Source organism: Choristoneura fumiferana, chromosome 16 (genome assembly GCF_025370935.1).
Source record: "Choristoneura fumiferana chromosome 16, NRCan_CFum_1, whole genome shotgun sequence".
Lineage (NCBI taxonomy): Eukaryota > Metazoa > Arthropoda > Insecta > Lepidoptera > Tortricidae > Choristoneura > Choristoneura fumiferana.
Window position 1 is genome coordinate 20,183,839 of NC_133487.1, and position 20,651 is coordinate 20,204,489.

A 20,651-nucleotide genomic window follows, 5' to 3' on the forward strand; every position below is an offset into this window, starting at 1 on the left:
ATAAAGCCATACTTAAAAACCTCACGCAACAGTGCGCCATCTAGTGACACAAAAAACGATAGCCCTCATTGAAACAATGCAACGCGGCCACTGCTCGTCTCGGCGCGTCACTCGCGACTGCTCGCGACTGCAGTACCGCGAGACTCCCTTAGAGGCCGTGTAGAGCGCGCGTCTGTGTGAGTGTGTTTCGTTTCGATCGATTTGTTTCGTAGCTTCCCTACTGCTTTTACCTTATATATATACTGTGCCTAGACGACCGACAGTTGGTCCACAGGGACAGACACAGGGTGCTAAAATATCTGCCCCCAAATGGAGGCCGACAGCCAACACTAAAATAATTATTAAAAAGTATTTTTTACATTCTAGTGCTCGGGCAGAAATTGTCAAGCTTCGGTAAGTGATTTAACCTCAGGATTTAACTAATAAAAACCATCCCCGGGTCTTGAGCATTTCAGAAAATTTAAACTAAACTATTATTTGGAACGGCAATTTCAGCGGTCGTGGTCGTGGACTTTGCGGGTGTTAAGTGGAACGTTCCCCAAAGAGGTACAAGTGAAATAAATAAAAATGTTTTTTTTTTAGTGCAAAAAAAGGGATTGTTCAAGTCTAGTAAGTACTTAAAATAAATTCATAATTAGATTTACTTCTAAAAGCAAAAATAACTTCAGATAATATATTTTTTTAAATATTTATGTATGCATTTACTATTTAGACCAGGTACAATTTTTATCTATCTAAATATATATTAAAATAATTCCAATTTCATTTCTAGAAAATCTATGCTTTTAGTACCTATTCACACTTATTTTCGTTTCACAAAAAGATCAACTAGGATTTTTGCTATTCATATTACTATTTTGATTGTTTTAAATAAATAAATAAATATCATGGGACACTTGACACCAATTGACCTAGTCCCAAACTAAGCAAAGCTTGTACTATGGATACCAGGCAACGGATAAACATACTTATATAGATAAATACATACTTAAATACATATTAAACACCCAAGACCCGAGAACAAACATTCGAATTATTCATACAAATATCTGCCCCGGCCGGGAATCGTTTTTTTATGGTTCTGTTCCCAAAGGATGCCAACGGTACCCTATTACTGAGACCCCGCTATCTGTCGGTCTGTCCGTCCGTCTGTCACAGGGCTTGTGAGCCGTAATATATAAACACTTGAAATTTTTACTGATTTTGTATTACTGTGGCCGCTATACCTAACAATAAATACTAAAAATAAAATAAAGTTAAAAATTAAAGGGGAATTTCATGTGTTGATAGGAGGTCAAGATGACAACCGGCAGTTGCCAGAGGCAATGCGAGTGTCGATGTTGTTTGAATGTTTCCCTCAAGCTTAGCCGGAAATGTTATATTGAATCAACAAAGAAAGCAACAAAATAAATTAAACCACCACTTAGAAATCAAAAATCACGTATAATTTACGAGAACACAAGAATATGACGTCATTTTGCCTTTATACCTAAATCTTACAATAATTACAAAAAATCCTGAAAATAAGTACAAAAACTTTTTATATCAACTTTAAGCTTACTTTCTTTGTAACATAATTGTGTTAATAACATTGTTAACAATAATCAATAAATCTGAGTATTTTTACTATATTATTAAGGGTATGATATTATCGATCACCTAATAAATTCATTTTTGATCACCTAATAAACAATATTTGTTAAGATTGGTTTTTTGGAATCTTTTTGTATTTTTATTTCAATTCCAAATTTTTGTTACTTTTACGGTCATCCCGTAAAACCCACATCGAAAATACAAACTGAAATATAGATGCATAGAAAAACCAGAAAAATAAGACCAGCGCTGGGAATCGAACCCAGGTCCTCGGCATTCCGTGCCGCGTGCTATACCGCTACACCACCGCTGGACAGACACAAATTTCTCTTATGCACACATATCTCAGGTTGCTTTTTTCTACTACACTACTTAAGCAGCGCACTAGCGACATCTATGTTTCGCTCTCATAGAGACGTCCACTCTTTCGGAACTAACCGCTAACCCAGACAAGAGATGTCGGTACTAAGCAATCAAATTATGATTGTTTTTTGGGAGTCTTTTTGTTTTTTTTATTTCAACTCCAGCATTTGTTACTTTTACGGGTATCCCGTGAAAACCATATCGAAAAAAAACAAAGTACCTAACTAATTTGGAGTTGAAATAAAAAATACAAAAAGAATCCAAAAACCAATCATAATTAAACTATCTCAATCGATTGTGCTCTTGGTTTTGATTAGGGAAAACCATATCATTTCAAAAAAAGAAAAGAAAAGGTACACTTTTTTTGAAAATGCCCAATTACGAATGTCTTTCTTTTAGACGTTCGGCACTGGCGGCAAGAATAAAGTAAGTGATTTCAAAATAAATATTTGGACGACCGAGCCAACACTTGGGGTCAGTAGGTAGGTAGGTGTATTGGAACGTAATAAAAAAAGGAATTCTCTTTTTCTATGTGTTGGCAACAGCAACACCCCTTTGCCTCCGACATTTGACCTAGGTGGTCATATAAAAACCATCCCCGGGTCGCACTCAACTATACTCTAAGGTCTGTAAAGCCCTCTTGCTCTGAGAGGAGGCCTGTGCCCAGCAGTGGGACGTATATAGGCTGGGATGATGATGATGACTGAAGACTAAGCAACTCTCTACTCGTATTTAACAAAAATACACAGTAAGAACAAAAACCGATAAATGTGTTTCATATATAAGGTGCTTCTTATGGATTTAATAAGAAGCAAAGATTGCTTCTTTGCCTTCAATTGCCTTTCGGCAAGGATGGTGAATTCTCTCCTACATTGGGTACGCTTCCGTTTCAAATCCATGTTCGGATTTTATTTTAAGTCACGGTCGCCAGATGTTTTGGATTTAAAAAGAAGCAAAGATTGTAGAGCCAATTATATATACCTATTTTAGGAAAAGAATTACTTATTCACACAACCTCGTAACTAAGGTAACGTATTAGCAAAGTACGTCACAGTGCTTATAAGTGAAAAAGACATCAAAAATATTTTCCAACCTTAAATTAAACTCACAACATTTATTAAAATAAAAAAAAACACACTACATCACAACAAAAATAGAGATGAACAGGAGAAGAGAGAGAAATTAGAGACGTTGCACTATAAATTAGTTCGTTGCATTTTCCTTATTTTTTTTTTTATTTTTTTTAAGTAGCCTGTATAGTGTCCCACTGCTGGGCAAAAGCCTCCCCTCTTGACCTCCACAACTCTCGTTCTGACGCAATGTCAGGCCAGTCCTTTGCGTACGTGTCCAGATCGTCCCGCCATCTCCTTCTCGGTCTGCCTCGATGTCGCTGGCCGTTCCCCTTATTTAAAAAAAAATATTCTTGTGTTTTGCCAAGTCAGTAATTCTACTTGATTTCTAACTCTACACTCTTAATTTGTATTTGTCAGTTGCGCTCCAACTTTTTTAGAAGACAATCAAACTGACAGCAAAACCCATTTTTTATAAATTATTACATTATTATTTGGGAAGCCGTGGTGGCCTAGTGGTTTGAACTATGGCCTCTCAAGCAGAGGATCGTGGGTACAAACGCTGGCATCTCTGAGTTTTTCGAAATTCATGCGCAAAAATATGTTGAAATTTATCACGAGCTTTAATACCCTGCGAAGCAATTCAATGGTGTGTGCGAAGTTTAAAATCGACACTGGGTCCACGTGGAAACTATGGCTCAAGCCCTCTCATTCTGTGAGGAGGCCTGTATCCAGCAGTGGGACGTATCTATATACGTACCAGCCAATGCTGGGATGGATATTATTAGCCAGCCAGTTCCTTTTGTCGGAGGCATCGCATCGCAAAAGAAAATGTTAAAAAATTACTATTTATTGCCACGACAGGAGTATAAGTATTATTATCTTTTACACGGTTTACTAATGTATCGGCGAAAATTATTTAGCAAATTATTAACTCCCAAACTATTTATCCCATATTTTTATTTAGGCGAAATATTATTTCCCAACTCAACGTTTCGCACTAATATCATTTTCCAACTAATGATTCAATAAATTATTATTATGCAAATTATTATCTGGAATTTTTTTAAGATGTCATTTATGTTTTCGTCAAATGTATTGATTGGCATACCTTAATTTAGCAACTTATTGAATGGCATCCAACCTACTTTTCTAGTGTCATTTATCCTGGCTGCTATAAAAAAAACCTAACATCGAAGGCTAAGGCGGGAGCTACGCTCCGCTTCGATCCCGCCTTAGCCTTCTGAACCTAAACTATCCAAGTCGCTTCTGCTCCGAACCGTCTTGCTCGCTCGCTTCGCTCGCTCGCACAAATCAAATTAAAGTATAACTTTGCAATGTAAAAAATTGCCCAAATGTTATTTGACAATTTGTTATTTGCCTAAGCCAATCATTTGCTACATAATTATTTGCCACATAAATGTGTGATGAAGTAAAATTTTGCAATGTAAAAATGTTGCGAAATAAAAAAAATGCGAAGTAAAGTTATGCCAAATATTAGTTTGCTAAATGAAACTTTGGCGAAAGGTTGGTTGCTAAGTGAAATTTTGCGAAATATATTTCGCCGAAAAGGCAGTACACCCTTTTACACTGAGCCACGTCACTTCTCCCTTTGTCTATGGTTTTAATTTTTTAATTTCTTTTTTTTATTTTTTATTTTTTTTCTCCGTCTGACTGGGGCAAAGGAACTGGCTCATGCATACATGTTTATTTAACGTTTGGGCTCCACAGAAAACCAGCGTTACTGCACATAATGTGCGGCAACACATGCTGAGTGGAGACCCTTTTTGGTATCCTGCCGTGTCACCTAGTAACATAGTTTTAGTGCTAGTTCTAGTCTTAGTTTTAGGTGGTACATTTTGGAGCCAAAATAAACTTTTCTTTCTTTCTTTCTTTCTTTCTTAATTATTATTTAAAAACTTGGCGAATTACTTGGCACATTAGGTGCAAAGATTATGAAGGTGTTGGCTGAAAATCAGCGCTGTAGTAGGCAGCATATACTTGTTTACTGCAGCAAATTGCCGAGTCAATTCATTTTCGACATCATAAAATGTTTTTATTTTGTGTAAATTATGTATTATTTTAAGTTTGATGTCGAAATAAAGTTATGTCTATGTCTATGTGAATATTAATTAAAACTTATTTCATTTATAGTGTCTGGGTACGCGTTGCTCTACTACAGTAAGTTTTAGGAAAATTTATATTATTTTGCAACAAAACACAAGAGTGAATAGTCTTAGTTTTGAGTGAGAATAATTAAAATAATATTAATATGGTTTTATGTTTAGCATGTAGGACTTGACCCATTTATGTCCAAAGGGGAGGCAGAGGTAAGAAAAAAATGATAAACTTCATTTTCTAAATACACGTACCTGGGCAACCACGCTTTATTTGGAAAATACGCTGTGTCATTGACTTTAAAGTAAAACACGGTCATGTTCAAAATTTATTGCAAAATTAGCTTCATGAATAATTTTCCTCTAATAGATAAAACATCGTAAGGAAACCTGCACAACCTGCGAAGCGATTCAATGGCGCGTGCGAAGTTCCCAATCCGCACTGGGCCCGCGTGAGAACTATGGCCTAAGCCCTCTTGTTCTGAAAGGAAGCCTGTGCCCAGTAGTGGGACGTATATAGGCTGGGATGATGATGATGAGATAAAATAAAGTCTTTTAGGAATAATGTTACTTTTTTTCCAGTGTTCGGGTACCGAATGCGTCTCAATAGTAAGTTATACACTTAGTAGCTGCGCTCGTGAAATAATACGAGTGTTAATGTGGTAGTAGTCCTCGCGGGTTCGTTATGAAAATTTAAGATCAAAATAAAAGGAAACAAAAACACAAACACTTTTATAGCACAGCCACAAAGCAATACCAAGCTATTTGAATGGCTAGTAAAATATAAGGGGTTGTTCTACAATACGACAAAATACGATGGAAAATTTAAGACAGGCTTGTAGTGTGTCAAGCCAAGTTCAAGCCAACAGAACTGGCGAGCAGCACCGTGTGTAATTTACCCGAACCATTAATTGGAGCCACTTTTGACCCCCTCATAACTTAAAAACTATTTCACATCAACTTGTCTTTGGCTCTAAATGAGCCAACAACTTTTCACCGTAAATCGTTTCGAATCTGTCTCAAGTCGTAACGTAACGATTCGTCGAATGCACACCTGTCATAGAATTATCAGTTATTAATAATATCAAATTATCGTAACATGATTCGCAGACGGTACGTCCTATATATTATTATTGCCACGAACAATGTTTCATCGTGGTCACGTTGCATCGAACGAGGCATTTGTTATCATTACAGCACGATTAAAAAATATATTGCGGTCAGTCGTAAGTTAATACACATTACCCTCTATTTAAGAATCCAACAGCAAAGATCATTTGTGAAGCAATATTATCCGGGCTGCTATAAAAATACCTAACATCGAAGGCTAAGGCGGGAGCGAAGCGGAGCGTAGCCTTCTAAACCTAACCTATTCGAGTCGCATCTGCTCCAAACCGTCATGCTTGCTCGCTTCGCTCGCTCGCACAAATCAAATGTTTTTTTTTTGCATATGACACGCTTGATATTATACCATCTAATATTAAATTACAGTGTTTCGATGAAATGTAATGTCATAGAAACGTATTATCAAAAATAGTAACACTGGTGAAACGATTTTCTGTGTTAAGTTTAAGTATAAGAATTTTAGGAACTGAAACTTATGATGAACCAAAATTATAGTAAAAGCGTTTCAGTGAACGACTATGTCGATATACAAATAAAATGATGAAGTAAAATTCGATGAGTTGATTCTTGTGTAAAAGGTAATTCGAGCAAAGGAAGCGAGAGATGAAACGAAGTTCGATAAATGGTTTCTAAGTGATAACAAAGTTAGTGTTATGGGAAACAACAATCGATGAACAATTTTCGGTAAAATGATGGATTACCAATAAAAACTTGATATAACATATATATATTATATATATATATATATTTTTTTTTAGTGTGTTGGACTTTCCTGTGTGGCAAAGGTAAAAATAATTTAATATTTTATTCTAATAGAAGGGCATTTCTATCTACCGTTTTACGCTGAGTTTATCTCTCCGATTTCAACAAAATTTTGAAGGTAGACTCAGTCCACGATTCCGAGCCGGAAAAACGGGGTCTCCAGATGTGTCCCCAAAATATTGTATGGATGTGTCCGTTTTGGAAAAATTCGTGCCCAGAAACCAACAAAAATATTAAACCCTACGTTTCGTAATAAGTACATATAATAATTAATAGCAATTTAGTGTACGTCCGGAAATTTTGAATGATTTTTTTAATTAATAAAAAAATGTCTGTTTTCTAAAATGTACAATTCTCAAAACGTCTGCTTTTTCACAATGTTAGCACTTCTATTTTGCCAGCTTTCACAAAATGTCTGCTATTTAAAATGTGCACAATTTCAGGAAGTCTTCTATTCGTAATGTTTACATTCCTATAATATTAGTACCATCTATTTTAATTTTTAAACTCACTTTTTTGTCTGTCCCTGACTGAATGCTCCTATCATCCACTCAAAGGTTGACTGGTAGAGATCCCTTAAAGGGATAAGTTCGCCTTTGTACATATATTTTATTGTTTGTAATCTGTGTTTGTTTACTTATTTTGTACAATAAAGAGTTTACATATACATACATACATACATATTAGCATTACCATAATTTCTGCTTTTCCGTTATGTTCACTTTTTTAAATAGGCTATAGTCTTGTTATGTTTGTTGTCCCGGGCCATAATGTCTGCTTTATTTTCAAATAAATGTACTAAATGTAAATGGTTTAATTGCTTGCATAAGTTTACTCTTTGATAACATAAATATCTATACCTAATATAAAATTACTGCTTTGGAACAATAGTACATTACTGTAGAGCTGGCAGAGTAGGGCGCGCGTGCAGGCCAAGCAGGCCGCTATATAGAGCCGATATGCTATTAAATGCGAAAGTAACTTCAGTCTATCTGTCTGTTACTCTTTCACGGCTAAACCGCTGAACCGATTTAGATGTAATTTGAGGCCCAGATTGGGGACATTTTGGGAAAAAGACTTTTTTTGGAATGCCAACGTTATAAGAAGGCGGATATTTTGAGGTTGCAGACATTTTGAGAATAAGCACTTTCTGAAAAGCGAACACTATACAAAAACTGTCATTCTTGGAGACAGGCAATTTTAAATAGCTGACATTTTGAGAAGCTGACATTATGCAAAAGACGTGCTGACATTCTGAAAAGCAGACATTTTGCGAAAAATACGTTTTAGGAAAACGGATATTTCAGGCCTGAGCCGAAACTACCGTGAGACTTCATATGTATGAAATGTTATTGTACCCGACCACGTCTCAAATCACTCACTCACGTCTTAAATCGAGTTTAGCTCGACATGTTGAGTCGCTCCTAAGAGCCCGAAACATGTCGCGCTAAACTCGATTTGAGACATGAGCTATCCGATAAAATATTATTTAACAAAAATAGTATATCAAAGATAGGTGAATTATACTGGTTTTGAATAGGTATTAAACTAAATGTAAACAACTTTAGCTATTAAACTAAATGTAAACAACTTTAGCTGCCAGATTTGGTCCCTTCAAGGATTTTAAACATTTTACTTATCTTTTATTGGAATACAAACTAGACCAGTGTATTTCAATAAAGAAATGTAAATGTATAGATAGTCTAATGAGGGAATTTAAAGATTTAAGACACCAATTGACGTTGTGTTTTGTTGGCATTTAGTTAAATAGGCCAATCAACTATTTTACCGACACTTTGGGCGTCTCCTGCGTTACCAAAATTTTCTCTGGCGTTACCAAAAAATCGTACTTCCAACAAGATATTTCACGGTTTAATAGGTTGAACTTACGTAAGATGGCATTAATTCATGTACACAATCTATTAAATTACAGAAAAAACATGTTTACTTACAAAAATCTACAATTGTTTGAAAAATGTCGCGGACAGATTAGTGTCGGTAAAAAAATTGATGCCCAAATACCTATACAAACCAAGTATACTTAGCTCTTTATTTCTTGTTAGATTCAGTGTTAGGTGTAGCTCCCTCTACAACTTTTTTAAATATTAGTCTATTAATTAAAAGCCTTAAGTGGTATCCACCTCAAATCAACAGGGGCAGACTGTAAACCAGCGCTGGCAGCTTCCGCGTAAGCGCAGCATTAGCTGAGTTTGCTCCTTTTGCCGCAGGACAGACTACTATCTTGTATTGGTTATATTGTTGTCTTGCATTGTTTGTACTGTTGGCAATTAAATATTTTCTTTCTTTCTTTCTTTCTTTCTTTAAATCCTACGAGTATCTACACTACACTGGTGATTAAAAACCATTTTGTAGTATAGAATATTATTATTTTTGTTTAAAATTGCTTAACATGTTTTTTTCTTCTTCAAATGCAGTGTTCGGGTACATATTGTAATTCAACGGTAAGTTAACCAATAAAAAACTAGCCAAGTGAGAGCTGAACTCGTGTGGAGAGGGGTTCCGTACAATGCCAAAGTCAAATGTTTTCCTCTATTTTTTATAAATATTTTTACGGTGCTTTTTAAACTAACACAAAATATCCCATTTGAAATCTTAACAATAAGATGCCAGTTTACTACTACTAGCGCTATCTAGTGGTGTTTTAGTGAACTATTTTCCGTTAGTGAACGTATTATATTGATTAATTTTCGTCTTCTTTCATGAATAAAATCAAAACTATTTATTTTACAATAGTAACAAAAATATATTTGAGATCCTCAAAACGAGCCCTTTCATTTGATATAACAGTAAGGTTTAAAAAATAGTTTTGCAAATTATACACCCCTGAAAATGAACCTTATTTAAAAAAAAAAATTTTACTTTGCTCATCTGTGTTTGGTCCATAAGATTGCCACTTGTAAATTGTAACTTGTAGCTTCGTGAAATATGGCACAGCTAGCCACATACCAAATTTCATTACGCTAAGCCCAGCGGTTATTATTTCAAGATTTTATCCCTAGCGAAATAGCGGGATAAAAAGTAGCCTATGTTTTATTCTTGATGTCCAGCTATCTACATGCCAAATTTCATCGAAGTCCGTCCAGCCGTTTCAGCGTGAAGGAATAACAAACATACTCACTCACTCACTCACAAACTTTCGCATTTATAATATTAGTAGGATATTAGGAAGTTTAAGAATAGGACGATTGGCGTGCAGTGAGGCATTTGCTAGCTTATGCTTTTGCTAGAGTAGTGCGCCACCCCCTAAAGCAGGCTAGGCAGCACTAGCCCCCCCACTGGGTCCGATTCATCTCTTCCCGTGGGTATCGTAAAAGGGACCTGATGTGATAGTGGCAGCGCTCTGTATTACCTAGCTCCGGACTCCAGTACCCTTAGTGTAAGTTTTCGACGTTTGCGATGTTCGTGTTTCCATACAAATTGAGATTTTGACGCGGACGCGATCGAGACGTATTTTGTAAATGAAAACATACACTAAGGGCACAACACTGCGGTGGGGAAACCAACTCACTATTCTCCCAAGAAAATCGTCAAGGAGCTTCACTACACTGGTCCTGAACCGGCAGCCACGACCATCCTGTTAAGTGTTGGCGACTTCGAAAAGAAAAGATTAATTACGACTATTTAAATCAGCGGCATTAAATTTGGCCCACTTCACGTACAAAATTACCTATTAGGGGGAAGTCCCGTAAAGCCGGACGGTACCTATCGCCGGACACTCGTAAAATCTCGCTAATTTTTACCCGACTGCCCGAAGGAGGGTTATGTTTTTCGAGCGTATGTATGTATGTATGTGGGTGTGTATGCCCATTTCTTTGATCCTCGCTGCAGCCTAAACGGCTGGACGGATTGTTACATATGAGGTATCATTGGATTTTTCATAACTGTCGGAGTGACATAGGGTATATAATATTTCAATATGGCGTCTGCGAAAAAAAATATGGCAAGGAATAAAAAAATATATTTTGTATTGTAACAATATGGGAATCAAATGAAAGCTAATAATTAGCCCATTCTAAATATTTAAGGGTTATAATACTTTTAATCTACTATTTTCACAGAAATATCAAAAAAGTATAAAATAAAAAACATTAAATTAAAAAAATCTAAAAATCCGACTGCCTTAAAAACTAAAAGGAAGAAAAATAAGTCTAGTGGTCTAGAACTCTGTCAAGAAGCTCATTTAAGGTTCAAAAGTCGGGACCTATTACCAAGATTTTTGAGCTGGTTACGTTTTTCATGGGTCCTGTAGCAAACTCCTTGGAGTTTTATACTTTTTTGTTGTATTTTTTTGTAAAGTTCTTTTTTTGTATATTTTTCTGTTACTTGTCATTATTGCGTCGTGTTGTGTGGTTGTGTTATCAAGTATATTTCAATTTCATCATATTATTTCTTCGTTTGCTTTTAGTTATTTATTACAGTCCACTCATACGTTTCAGGTCCCGACTGTTTAACCTTAAATGAGCTTCTTTAAAGAGTTCTAGACCACTAGACTTATTTTCTTCCTTTTATTTTTTAAGGCAGTCGGGTTTTTGTTTTTTTTAATTTATGATTACTATTTAAAAATGAATAAAAAAAATGCGGCGGACTCCAATGCACTTGTTTTATAAAATATAAATTAGCCCATTACAATGTATTGAAATATTACGAGTGGCGATAGGTGCCGTCCGACTTTACGGGACCTCCCCCTACTTACTGTATATTTGGAGGGCAGATTTTTTGCCGCTCAGTAATCAGTATATTATTATTATATTCCCACTGTATCTACTTTCACAAAGTGCATATAGTGGCAATCTGTATGTCTTGAATCTAGGTAAATATCAGTACCAGGTCATTCATAATACCCTGTCAGGGCAGATTACATTTTATTACAGTCATAATTTTAAACATGCTTATCCTCAATTCTGTTCCGTAGAAGCGAGTTCTTAATTAAAAATAGGCGTGCAAAAATTGTATAACTAAAGTTCTAGATCTACCCCCTGTTTCACTATCCATTGATTACATTTATATGACGGGTACATGTGATGCCGTCTCTGTTTTTTTTGTTCAAATAGACGGAGACGGCATCACATTTATCTTAGCCCCTTAATGTTGTTTTACTTTTTAGTGCGTGGGATTAAGCTGTGTAGCAGAGGTAAGAACAGAGTAAATTTTAATGTTTAACTACACTCCAACTCACAGCTAATGAGCTAAAATTAAATATCAGAAAACACAGAGCGTCAAAGGTATCAACGCAGTTAGGGTGATCATAGAGATCAGAATATTTATGGAAATTATGGGTAACTTACGTCCCGCAACTTGTACAGTCACGAACTCGACTCTATTGTTAAGAAGCGTGTTCAGATATTTTTGATCAAATTTTTGCTCTCAAGTTTATGAACTCGACTGTACCTACTTTTATTCATTCTGTGCCACTACTAAGTATTTGACCCAATGATTTTCAACGAGTCCCAAATTTTGAACTTAACTGAATTTTGGACTGCTAAACTTGTTTAAAAGCCGCGGTGGCCTAGTGGTTTGACCTATCGCCTCTCAAGCAGAGGGTCGTGGGTTCGAACCCCGGCTCGCACCTCTGAGTTTTTCGAAATTCATGTGCGGAATTACATTTGAAATTTACCACGAGCTTTGCGGTGAAGGAAAACATCGTGAGGAAACCCGCACAAATTTGCGAAGCGATTCAATGGTGCGTGCGAAGTTCCCAATCCGCACTGGGCCCGCGTGGGAACTATGGCCCAAGCCCTCTTGTTCTGAGAGGAGGCCTGTGCCCAGCAGTGGGACGTATATAGGCTGGGGTGAAGATGATGATGAAGCTAGTTTATTTCTTTTTGATTATTATTTTTTTAATCAGTCGGGTTTTTTTCCATTTTTTAATTGCAATGTTTTATCTTAACTTTGATTATATATTTTTATCTTTTAGTGTGAAGGTTTAAACTGCATAGCAGTGGTAAGTCTGTAAATGAATAAATCCAGAAAATCCTTAATCCCACCGCAAAAGTATAACGTAATCTATTGTTTGATCGCAAAGTGATCGAAAAGATGTGATGAAATATTTCACATAAGCTCAGTCATTAAAAGTACTCTAGGATTCCGTACCTGAAAGATCGTAAGATCGTCTTGTAATCAGATCGTCAATAAATCTCGCTACACTGCCTGTCTGTCTATCTGTCTGTAACAGGGTTGTATCTTAAGAACCGTAACAGATAGATAGCTAGATTAAAAAAAAAGTGTATTTCTATTGCCACTACAAAAACATTTTTCATTGTAAACCGAGACAAACGTAAAAAAACCGGCCAAGAGCGTGTCGAATACGCCCAAAATAGGATTCCGTAGCCATTACGAAAAAATTAAGTAATATTTTTCTAAGGATATCGTATTTTGTACGGAATATTCCAAGTTTCCCGGCAACATTCCCGGAGCGTTACAACTTAGGGATCTTTAAAAAACGAGCCTATCAATTCCTTAAAGGGTCGGCAACGCACCTGTGATTCCCCTCGTGTTGCGGGTGTCCATGGGCGACGGTGATCGCTCTCCATCAGGTGACCCGTCTGCTCGTTTGCCCCCTCATTTTATAAAAAAAAAAAGTTTAGGTATATTTTATACCTTAGGCTGCTATTTACTCTTAAACTACTAATTTCTATAGTTTTTAGTTTTCTTTATAAGTTTGATATACTTACTACCACCCTGAACTTTTCCAAATTTTTCCATCCACCGGTTTAGATTTTAGAGGGGGGGACGCTAGATTTTAATGAAAATTTGCACTTTAAAGTTGAATATTTTGCAAACAAATCACAGAATCGAAAAATCGTTTTAGCAACCCCCTAATAGTTTTAAAAGACCTATCCAAAGATACCCCACACTACAAGGTTGGATGAGAAAAAAAATTCCCCCCCCACATTACGCCTATGGGAGGTAGGTACTCTAAAAAATGTTTTTTTTAATTTTTAATTTTACCATTTTGTCGGCATAGTTTACATATATATTTGTGCAAAATTACAGCTTTCTCGCATTGATAGTCTCTGAGCAAAGCCGCGGACGGACAGACAGACAGACATGGCGAAACTATAAGGGTTACGTTTCTGCCATTTTGGCTACGGAACCCTAAAAAGTACATAAATAAATTGAAGGCTTACAAAAATGTGCAAGTTGTATATTTACGTCATTTATGTTATGTTTTCAGTGTCAGGGTCTGCAATGTCAGAAAATTACAACAGAATTGACAGAAAATAAAGTGAAGTTGACGGGGCTCGAGCATTTGACCAGCAGACGAGCCGTGGCTGTTATTGTGCCTTAAAATTTGTATATAACGTAAGAGGCCCTAGAAGAATCATGTTTGTGTAGTGTCCATACGTGTAGGTAGTGCTACCAGAGTTGAGGTCATGTACGCAAGAACATGTCATGTTATGATAGGGGGATTTTGAAATTAATGTTCTTTTTCGTACCGATAGCAAGTTCAACAGTGAATTGCATACAAGATATAACAAAAAGTTTCTTTAATTGAATTCAAACAAAACGGAAAATAAAATATTTTGATCTGTTTTATTTAAATAGATATTTATTTTGTAGGTATAATAAAACTCATATTAATCGTAAAGGTCAAAGAGAATAATAAATGGCTTTGTTTTTATTTTATGTTTATAAAACATAGTTTATAATTTTTTATACTATCTTACCTGATTATTAAAGATATAATAATGGTTGTGTTTTTATTTAAGTACATTTAAATTCACTCATTCGTTTTATCCATTATCTGTTTTGCAATCAGTTCTTCATGCAGCTGTGTGTGTAATCATTAACTTCAACTCTCGTGGCACTAACTATACACATAGTCATAGTTCCTTTGTATTATGTAAATTATTATAATTAAAATGTACTTATATTTTAATGTTTGCAATTATTTTTGGTCAATAAATTGTATTGGAAAGATTAACTCTTTTAACTTGTATGTATGTATGTATGTGTACGTATGTATTATGTCTATTTCCTTGGTCCTTTCTGTAGCCTGAACGGCTGTACCTACTGATATCAAGATATATGAGATACTAGCTGTTGCCCGCGACTCTGTCTGCGTAAAATTCGGTAATTGCTATCCCTCGGGTATTATGTATTTTTCCGGGATAAAAAGTAGTCCAAATCGGTTCAGCGGTTAAAGCTTGAAAAGGTAACAGACAGACAGTTACTTTCATCTTTGTAATATTATTTTTTATATATAATGTAGTCGGGATTATTAATTTCGTTATACTTAACTGTACAGAGGATAAGAGTGTAAACAGATATTTTCAACATGACCGTCTGTGAAAACGAACTATGGAGGGGAATTGCAAAAACATATTGCAAAAATCCCGTATTCAAGGTTAAAATTTGTTGAATAAAATTGTTTAATAAACGTGTTGTTGAGTTGTTGGCAACATATTGTGGGTAGCACTGTATATTTAATGAAATAAACCCGGGTAACACACGTCTTAAATAGTATGAGCAAAGCCGCTGGTTCACGTTGCCGTACTCCGAGGCCTACACTAGTCGAGCTAAACTCGATTTAACACGTGAGTTATCCGGGTTTATATCATTAAACGTGAGAGAGTTTCTTAGTCTGTAATTCTGCAATGTCTGTAAGTCTGTAATGCTTTATTAGTCTGTAATTCTTCTGCAAAGTTGACATCTTTTTTTGTGTTGACTTTTGAGCTGCTGTATTTTTTTTTTTTTTTGGATGGCAAACGAGCAAGTGGGTCTCCTGATGGTAAGAGATCACCACCGCCCACCGTAATTCTGATGTTACACATTTATATGAAAATCTGAAAACCACAGGCATAGATAATTACGTCTAGTCCATACTTTAGCCTTTGAATGATGTTAGGTGCAGACACCGGCTTTTGAGTCTTATTTTTTAATTTGTTTCAATTTTTATTAACACTTGTCTTTTGTCGTTTGTCTTTAAATATTAGTTTTTAAGGTTAGTCAAGCACAGTATCTCTTATTAGGCTATGCACAGCAGTAACCAGTCTGTTCAGTGACACTGACATTCGGCATAGGCCACAGATGAGATATGACATGACAATTGGCAGATTGTGCATATACGTTTATGGTCTATGGATGGTTGAGTGGTGTGTCGACTCTTTCTTTTACTGTGTTGTTTATAATTTATTATTGTACACGTGTCTTTTGTTTGGTTTTGTGTTCTGTTTGTTTTCATTATTGTTATTATTTTATTTAAATTATATTACTTTCTATTTGTTTCTTTTTAGATTTACTTTTTTGAATTTATGTCGCCTTCCGTGAAGTCGCCAAGCGGTCTCAGCGGAAGACCAGCGTTGGCCTCTACGGCCAGCACTATGCTGAGCTGAGACCGTTTCGCGATTTCGCAAATACTGTCATTAATATTTACTTTATACTTGTTTTATTTTGTGTACTTATGTAATTTGCGAAATGCGAATAAACGTTTTCTATTTCTATTTATTTTCTATTTCTACTTACAAAATTTCATCTATTTCTGTTGCCTAGTTTTCAAATGAGACCGGGACAACGTTTGTATGGAGAATGGAACGAAGAGACTTCTCTTAATTCAACAATACTGCTTAAAAAATGTTTACTATAGTATGTTTGCTAGTAGTCGCGTCAGCATATAGACTGCTTCAAAAAGATGCGCTAAATAATAATATTTTTTTGAAAATTTGAAATAAACAGTTTTTTTTTTTATCTGGACTGACCGTCTGAATCCTGCGATACGAACTATGGACGCTTTGCAAAAACTAAATGCGACAATAAGTAATAGTACATTGTGTCTTAAGGGCGGTAAATAAGGAATTACGAACGAGAGTCTATTAGAAGCCCGAAGTCGAAGACTGAGGACTTGGGAGGACGACCTTGGGCTTCATGGCAAGAAAATGTGTACGCGCAATGACTCATTTACCGACCACGGGTTTCATGACAAGCACATTAAGGTCGAGGGTTTTATTTGGGGGGTTGCAACTAAGGTAGCCTGCATGTTACGACACTGTTTACGAGCAAGTGTGATGAATATAATTAAAAAAACCGGCCAAGAGCGTGTCGGACACGCCCGAAAGTGGGTTCCGTAGCCATTACGAAAAAATTAAGTAATATTTTTCTAAGGATTTCGTATTTTGAACAGGATATTTCAAGTTAAGGTACTATATTTTATACTTTAGGCTGCTATTTACTCTTAAACCACTAATAATTCTCAAGTAAACTTAACCGTCGCAGTTTTCTACCCACCGGTTTAGATTCTAGAAAGGGGGGGGTGCGCTTGATTTTAATGAAAATTTGCACTTTAAAGTTCAATATCAATATCAGCTGGTTTGTTTCTTATTTAGTCACTTTAGCAGTGACACTAGCGACATTCATGTTGTAGCCCTCATCGAGAAACTTCAACACTCCTGTGAAACTACTTCCTGTAGTTAGTTTAATTTGTAATTTGGCACATTTATGTAAATCTAATGAAAATGCAATAATCTAATAGTGACATTCTGGTGATCCAGCCAAGATCATCTCTGTAGGACGAAACACCTGAATGGCATTTATTTGAAATTCGGTAATGTTTTGCGAAAATGATATTTTGCGAATATCATGTTTTGCGAATATCATGTTTTACGAATATCATGTTTTGCGAATATCATGTTTTGCGAATATGATGTTTTGCGAATATCGTGTTTTGCGAATATCATGTTTTGTGAATATCATGTTCAGCGACGGAAGGGTAGTTTGGATGACAATGCAAGTACAGTCAGGAAAAAAATTGGATTAAAAATATTTTTAACAAAAACTTATCTGGCATAATTTGTCATGTTACAGTCAGTCATCAAAATAATTGTTGTAAATGGCGCGAGCGTTGAATTTAATAAAATAAGAGAAGTATTTGAAAGACTACGAGAGACGAAGAGAAGTGCCAGAGAGTCTAGCCGCCGTCGCTGCATTATTTGCATTGATGTGCGTGCCATCGCCATTACCTAGATACCCAGTATCTCAGGCGCATAAGTCAGCGTTTTTTTATTTTATTTTTATTCTACTGGATGGAAAACGAGCAAGTGGATCTTCTGATGGTACGAAATCACCACCAACCATAGACACCTGCAACACCAGGGGATTGCAGATGCGGTGCCAACCTAGAGGCCTAAGATGGGCTGTCTTACTCTCCACGCCGAAACACAACAGTGCAAGCACTGCTGCTTCACGGCAGGATTAGCGAGCAAGATGGTGGTAGCAATCCGGGCGGACCTTGCACAAGGTCCTACCGCATGCAAAGTGCGGCGTGATTAGTTAAGGGGCTACCCGAAATTTTCATCGATTTTTGACACGTTTTGAATCATACCTCCTACTTTTGCACTACAGATAGTAGTATAAATCGAACGGCTATCGGTTCTTCAATCTTTTATCTCCATTTTTGTCTATCGGATTTTGAAAAAAAATGAGTACTTCATTTTGTATGATTTTATTAAACATTGTCTAAAAATACACTTATTTCGTATCTCTATTGACGTGAAAGATCTATCATATACGAAATCTCCATATTTGGGTTCGTCATTGACGTTTCTAAAAACGTGTCTAGGGTTTTCATTTGAAACGAATTAACACAAAAATTATGGCCAGAAAAACAGTTTTTTGGCCTAAAATTGTTCACGTTTGAAGTAAATAAGGGATAATATATTGCTTAAAGCCGTTGTTGTTAATAAAATAAGCTACAAAAAACATTGGGAAACTAAGGAATTCAGATCGAAGGTCATTGGGGCATGGGATCCCCTTAAGAAACTTTGTACCCATCTAATAAAGTACACTTGTGAGGATTATTTTCAACTTTTATTGCATACTTACTTAATATCACGCAGTTTCCTTCACGCGAGAGCAGAGCGTCGAATGTGCAATAATAACACCTAGTTTTGCATTGATTTGATTCCAACTAATATTGCCACTTTCCCAATAAAATAATTAAAGCAAAAAATTGTAAGTCTATTTGTTTGTTTGCTACTTCATCACGTCACCACTGAACTGATTTAGATGAAAAGTTCGTATACAGCCATAGCTATGAGTCCCGGAGAATGGACATATCCCGTCTAAAATTGCATTCGAGTTCAATCGCGCGGAGGATAAGTGCGGCGTGAGAGTCGTCATCGATTACACGTACACTACAGATAGTAGTGAATTTTATCTCCATTTTTGGGTAAAAAAATCGTATTTCGTATCTCATTGACGTGAAAGATTATCATATACGAAATCTCCATATTTGGGTTCGTCATTGACCTAAAAACGTGTCTAGGAATTTGAAACCAAAAATGATAGAAAAACAGTTTTTTGGCCTATCAAATAAGGGATTATATTGCTTAAAGCCGTTGTTGTTAATAAAATAAGCTACAAAAAACATTGGGAAACTAATTCAGATCGAAGGTTTGGGATTTAAGAAACTTTGTGTCTAATAAAGTACACTTGTGAGGATTATTTTCAACTTTTATTGCATACTTACTTAATATCACGCAGTTTCCTTCACGCGAGAGCAGAGCGTGAATGTGCAATAATAACACCTAGTGCATTGATTTGTTACTCCCACTCCCAATAAAATAATTAAAGCAAAAAATTTCTATTTGTTTGTTTGCTACTTCATCATGTCACCACTGAACTGATTTAGATGAAATTCGGTATACAGATAGCTTGAGTCCCGGAGAAGGACATAGTATTTATCCCGTAAAATTGCATAGTTCCCGCAGGATAACAGAGTCGCGGGTAACGGTTGAATTTTGGGTTTCGTTGTCCTCATATTATACGAAAAGAAAAGCCCAGAAACCAATGATATTTTACAATCAAGATTTAAATTGTAAAAATGCTTTATTATCTGTTACACATTTGAGCTCATGTAATTCTGATATTACACATTTATATGAAAATCTGAAAAACCACAGGCATAGATAATTACGTTTAGTCCATACTTACAAAATTTCATCTACTTCTGTTGCTTAGTTTTCAAATGAGATCGGGACTACGTTTGTATGGAGAATGGAACGAAGAGACTTCTCTCAATAATAAAGCAAACAAATTCAAATCACATACACAAATCACATCAAATCGTGATGTGATGTGACGTTTTGGTACGTTAATTAATAAATTGGATTCAACGCATAACGTGCTCAATTTTTTTAATTAGCTTTTATTGGTTCCCACTGCTCGGCAACTCCTCCAATTATTATGTACATACATCATCATCATCAGCCAGAAGACGTCCACTGCTGAACAAAGGCCTCCCCCTTAGAACGGCACAATGAACGACAACTCGCCACTTGCATCCACCAGCAATTCTCACGATGTCTTCAGTCCACCTGGTGGGAGGTCTGCCAACGCTTCGTCTTCGCCACTCTAGATCTTTTCTCCCCCAACGGTTATCTGTTCTTCGAGCGATGTGGACGCCCATTGCCACTTCAACTTGCATATTTTACAGCTGTATAGGTAGAGTCATTCACGATGACGTGTAGTTCTTATTAGAATGTCATTAATGGCTAATTTTGACAAAATGACGCGTCTTCGTGGATGGCACTAGGTATAGCTACATACTACATACGCTCAAACAATGTAACTATTCTTTGGGCAGTCGGGTAAAAAGAGCTAAACG

The 20,651-nt window shown here is 36.0% G+C and overlaps 1 protein-coding gene across 1 annotated transcript in view; it reads left to right on the forward strand.

Moving 5' to 3' along the window:
- The window catches only part of LOC141436225 (uncharacterized), a 31,597-nt gene extending 16,626 nt beyond the window's left edge, over window positions 1-14,971 (forward strand). Inside the window, exons 7-17 of the mRNA XM_074099113.1 lie at window positions 367-393; window positions 583-609; window positions 2,356-2,382; window positions 5,181-5,207; window positions 5,315-5,356; window positions 5,726-5,752; window positions 7,027-7,053; window positions 9,466-9,492; window positions 12,156-12,182; window positions 12,966-12,992; window positions 14,226-14,971. Coding sequence (XP_073955214.1) covers window positions 367-393; window positions 583-609; window positions 2,356-2,382; window positions 5,181-5,207; window positions 5,315-5,356; window positions 5,726-5,752; window positions 7,027-7,053; window positions 9,466-9,492; window positions 12,156-12,182; window positions 12,966-12,992; window positions 14,226-14,339 — 399 coding nt within the window. The 3' untranslated portion in view covers window positions 14,340-14,971. The remainder of the gene's footprint in view (window positions 1-366; window positions 394-582; window positions 610-2,355; window positions 2,383-5,180; window positions 5,208-5,314; window positions 5,357-5,725; window positions 5,753-7,026; window positions 7,054-9,465; window positions 9,493-12,155; window positions 12,183-12,965; window positions 12,993-14,225) is intronic.
- The last annotated feature ends 5,680 nt before the right edge of the window (window positions 14,972-20,651 follow it).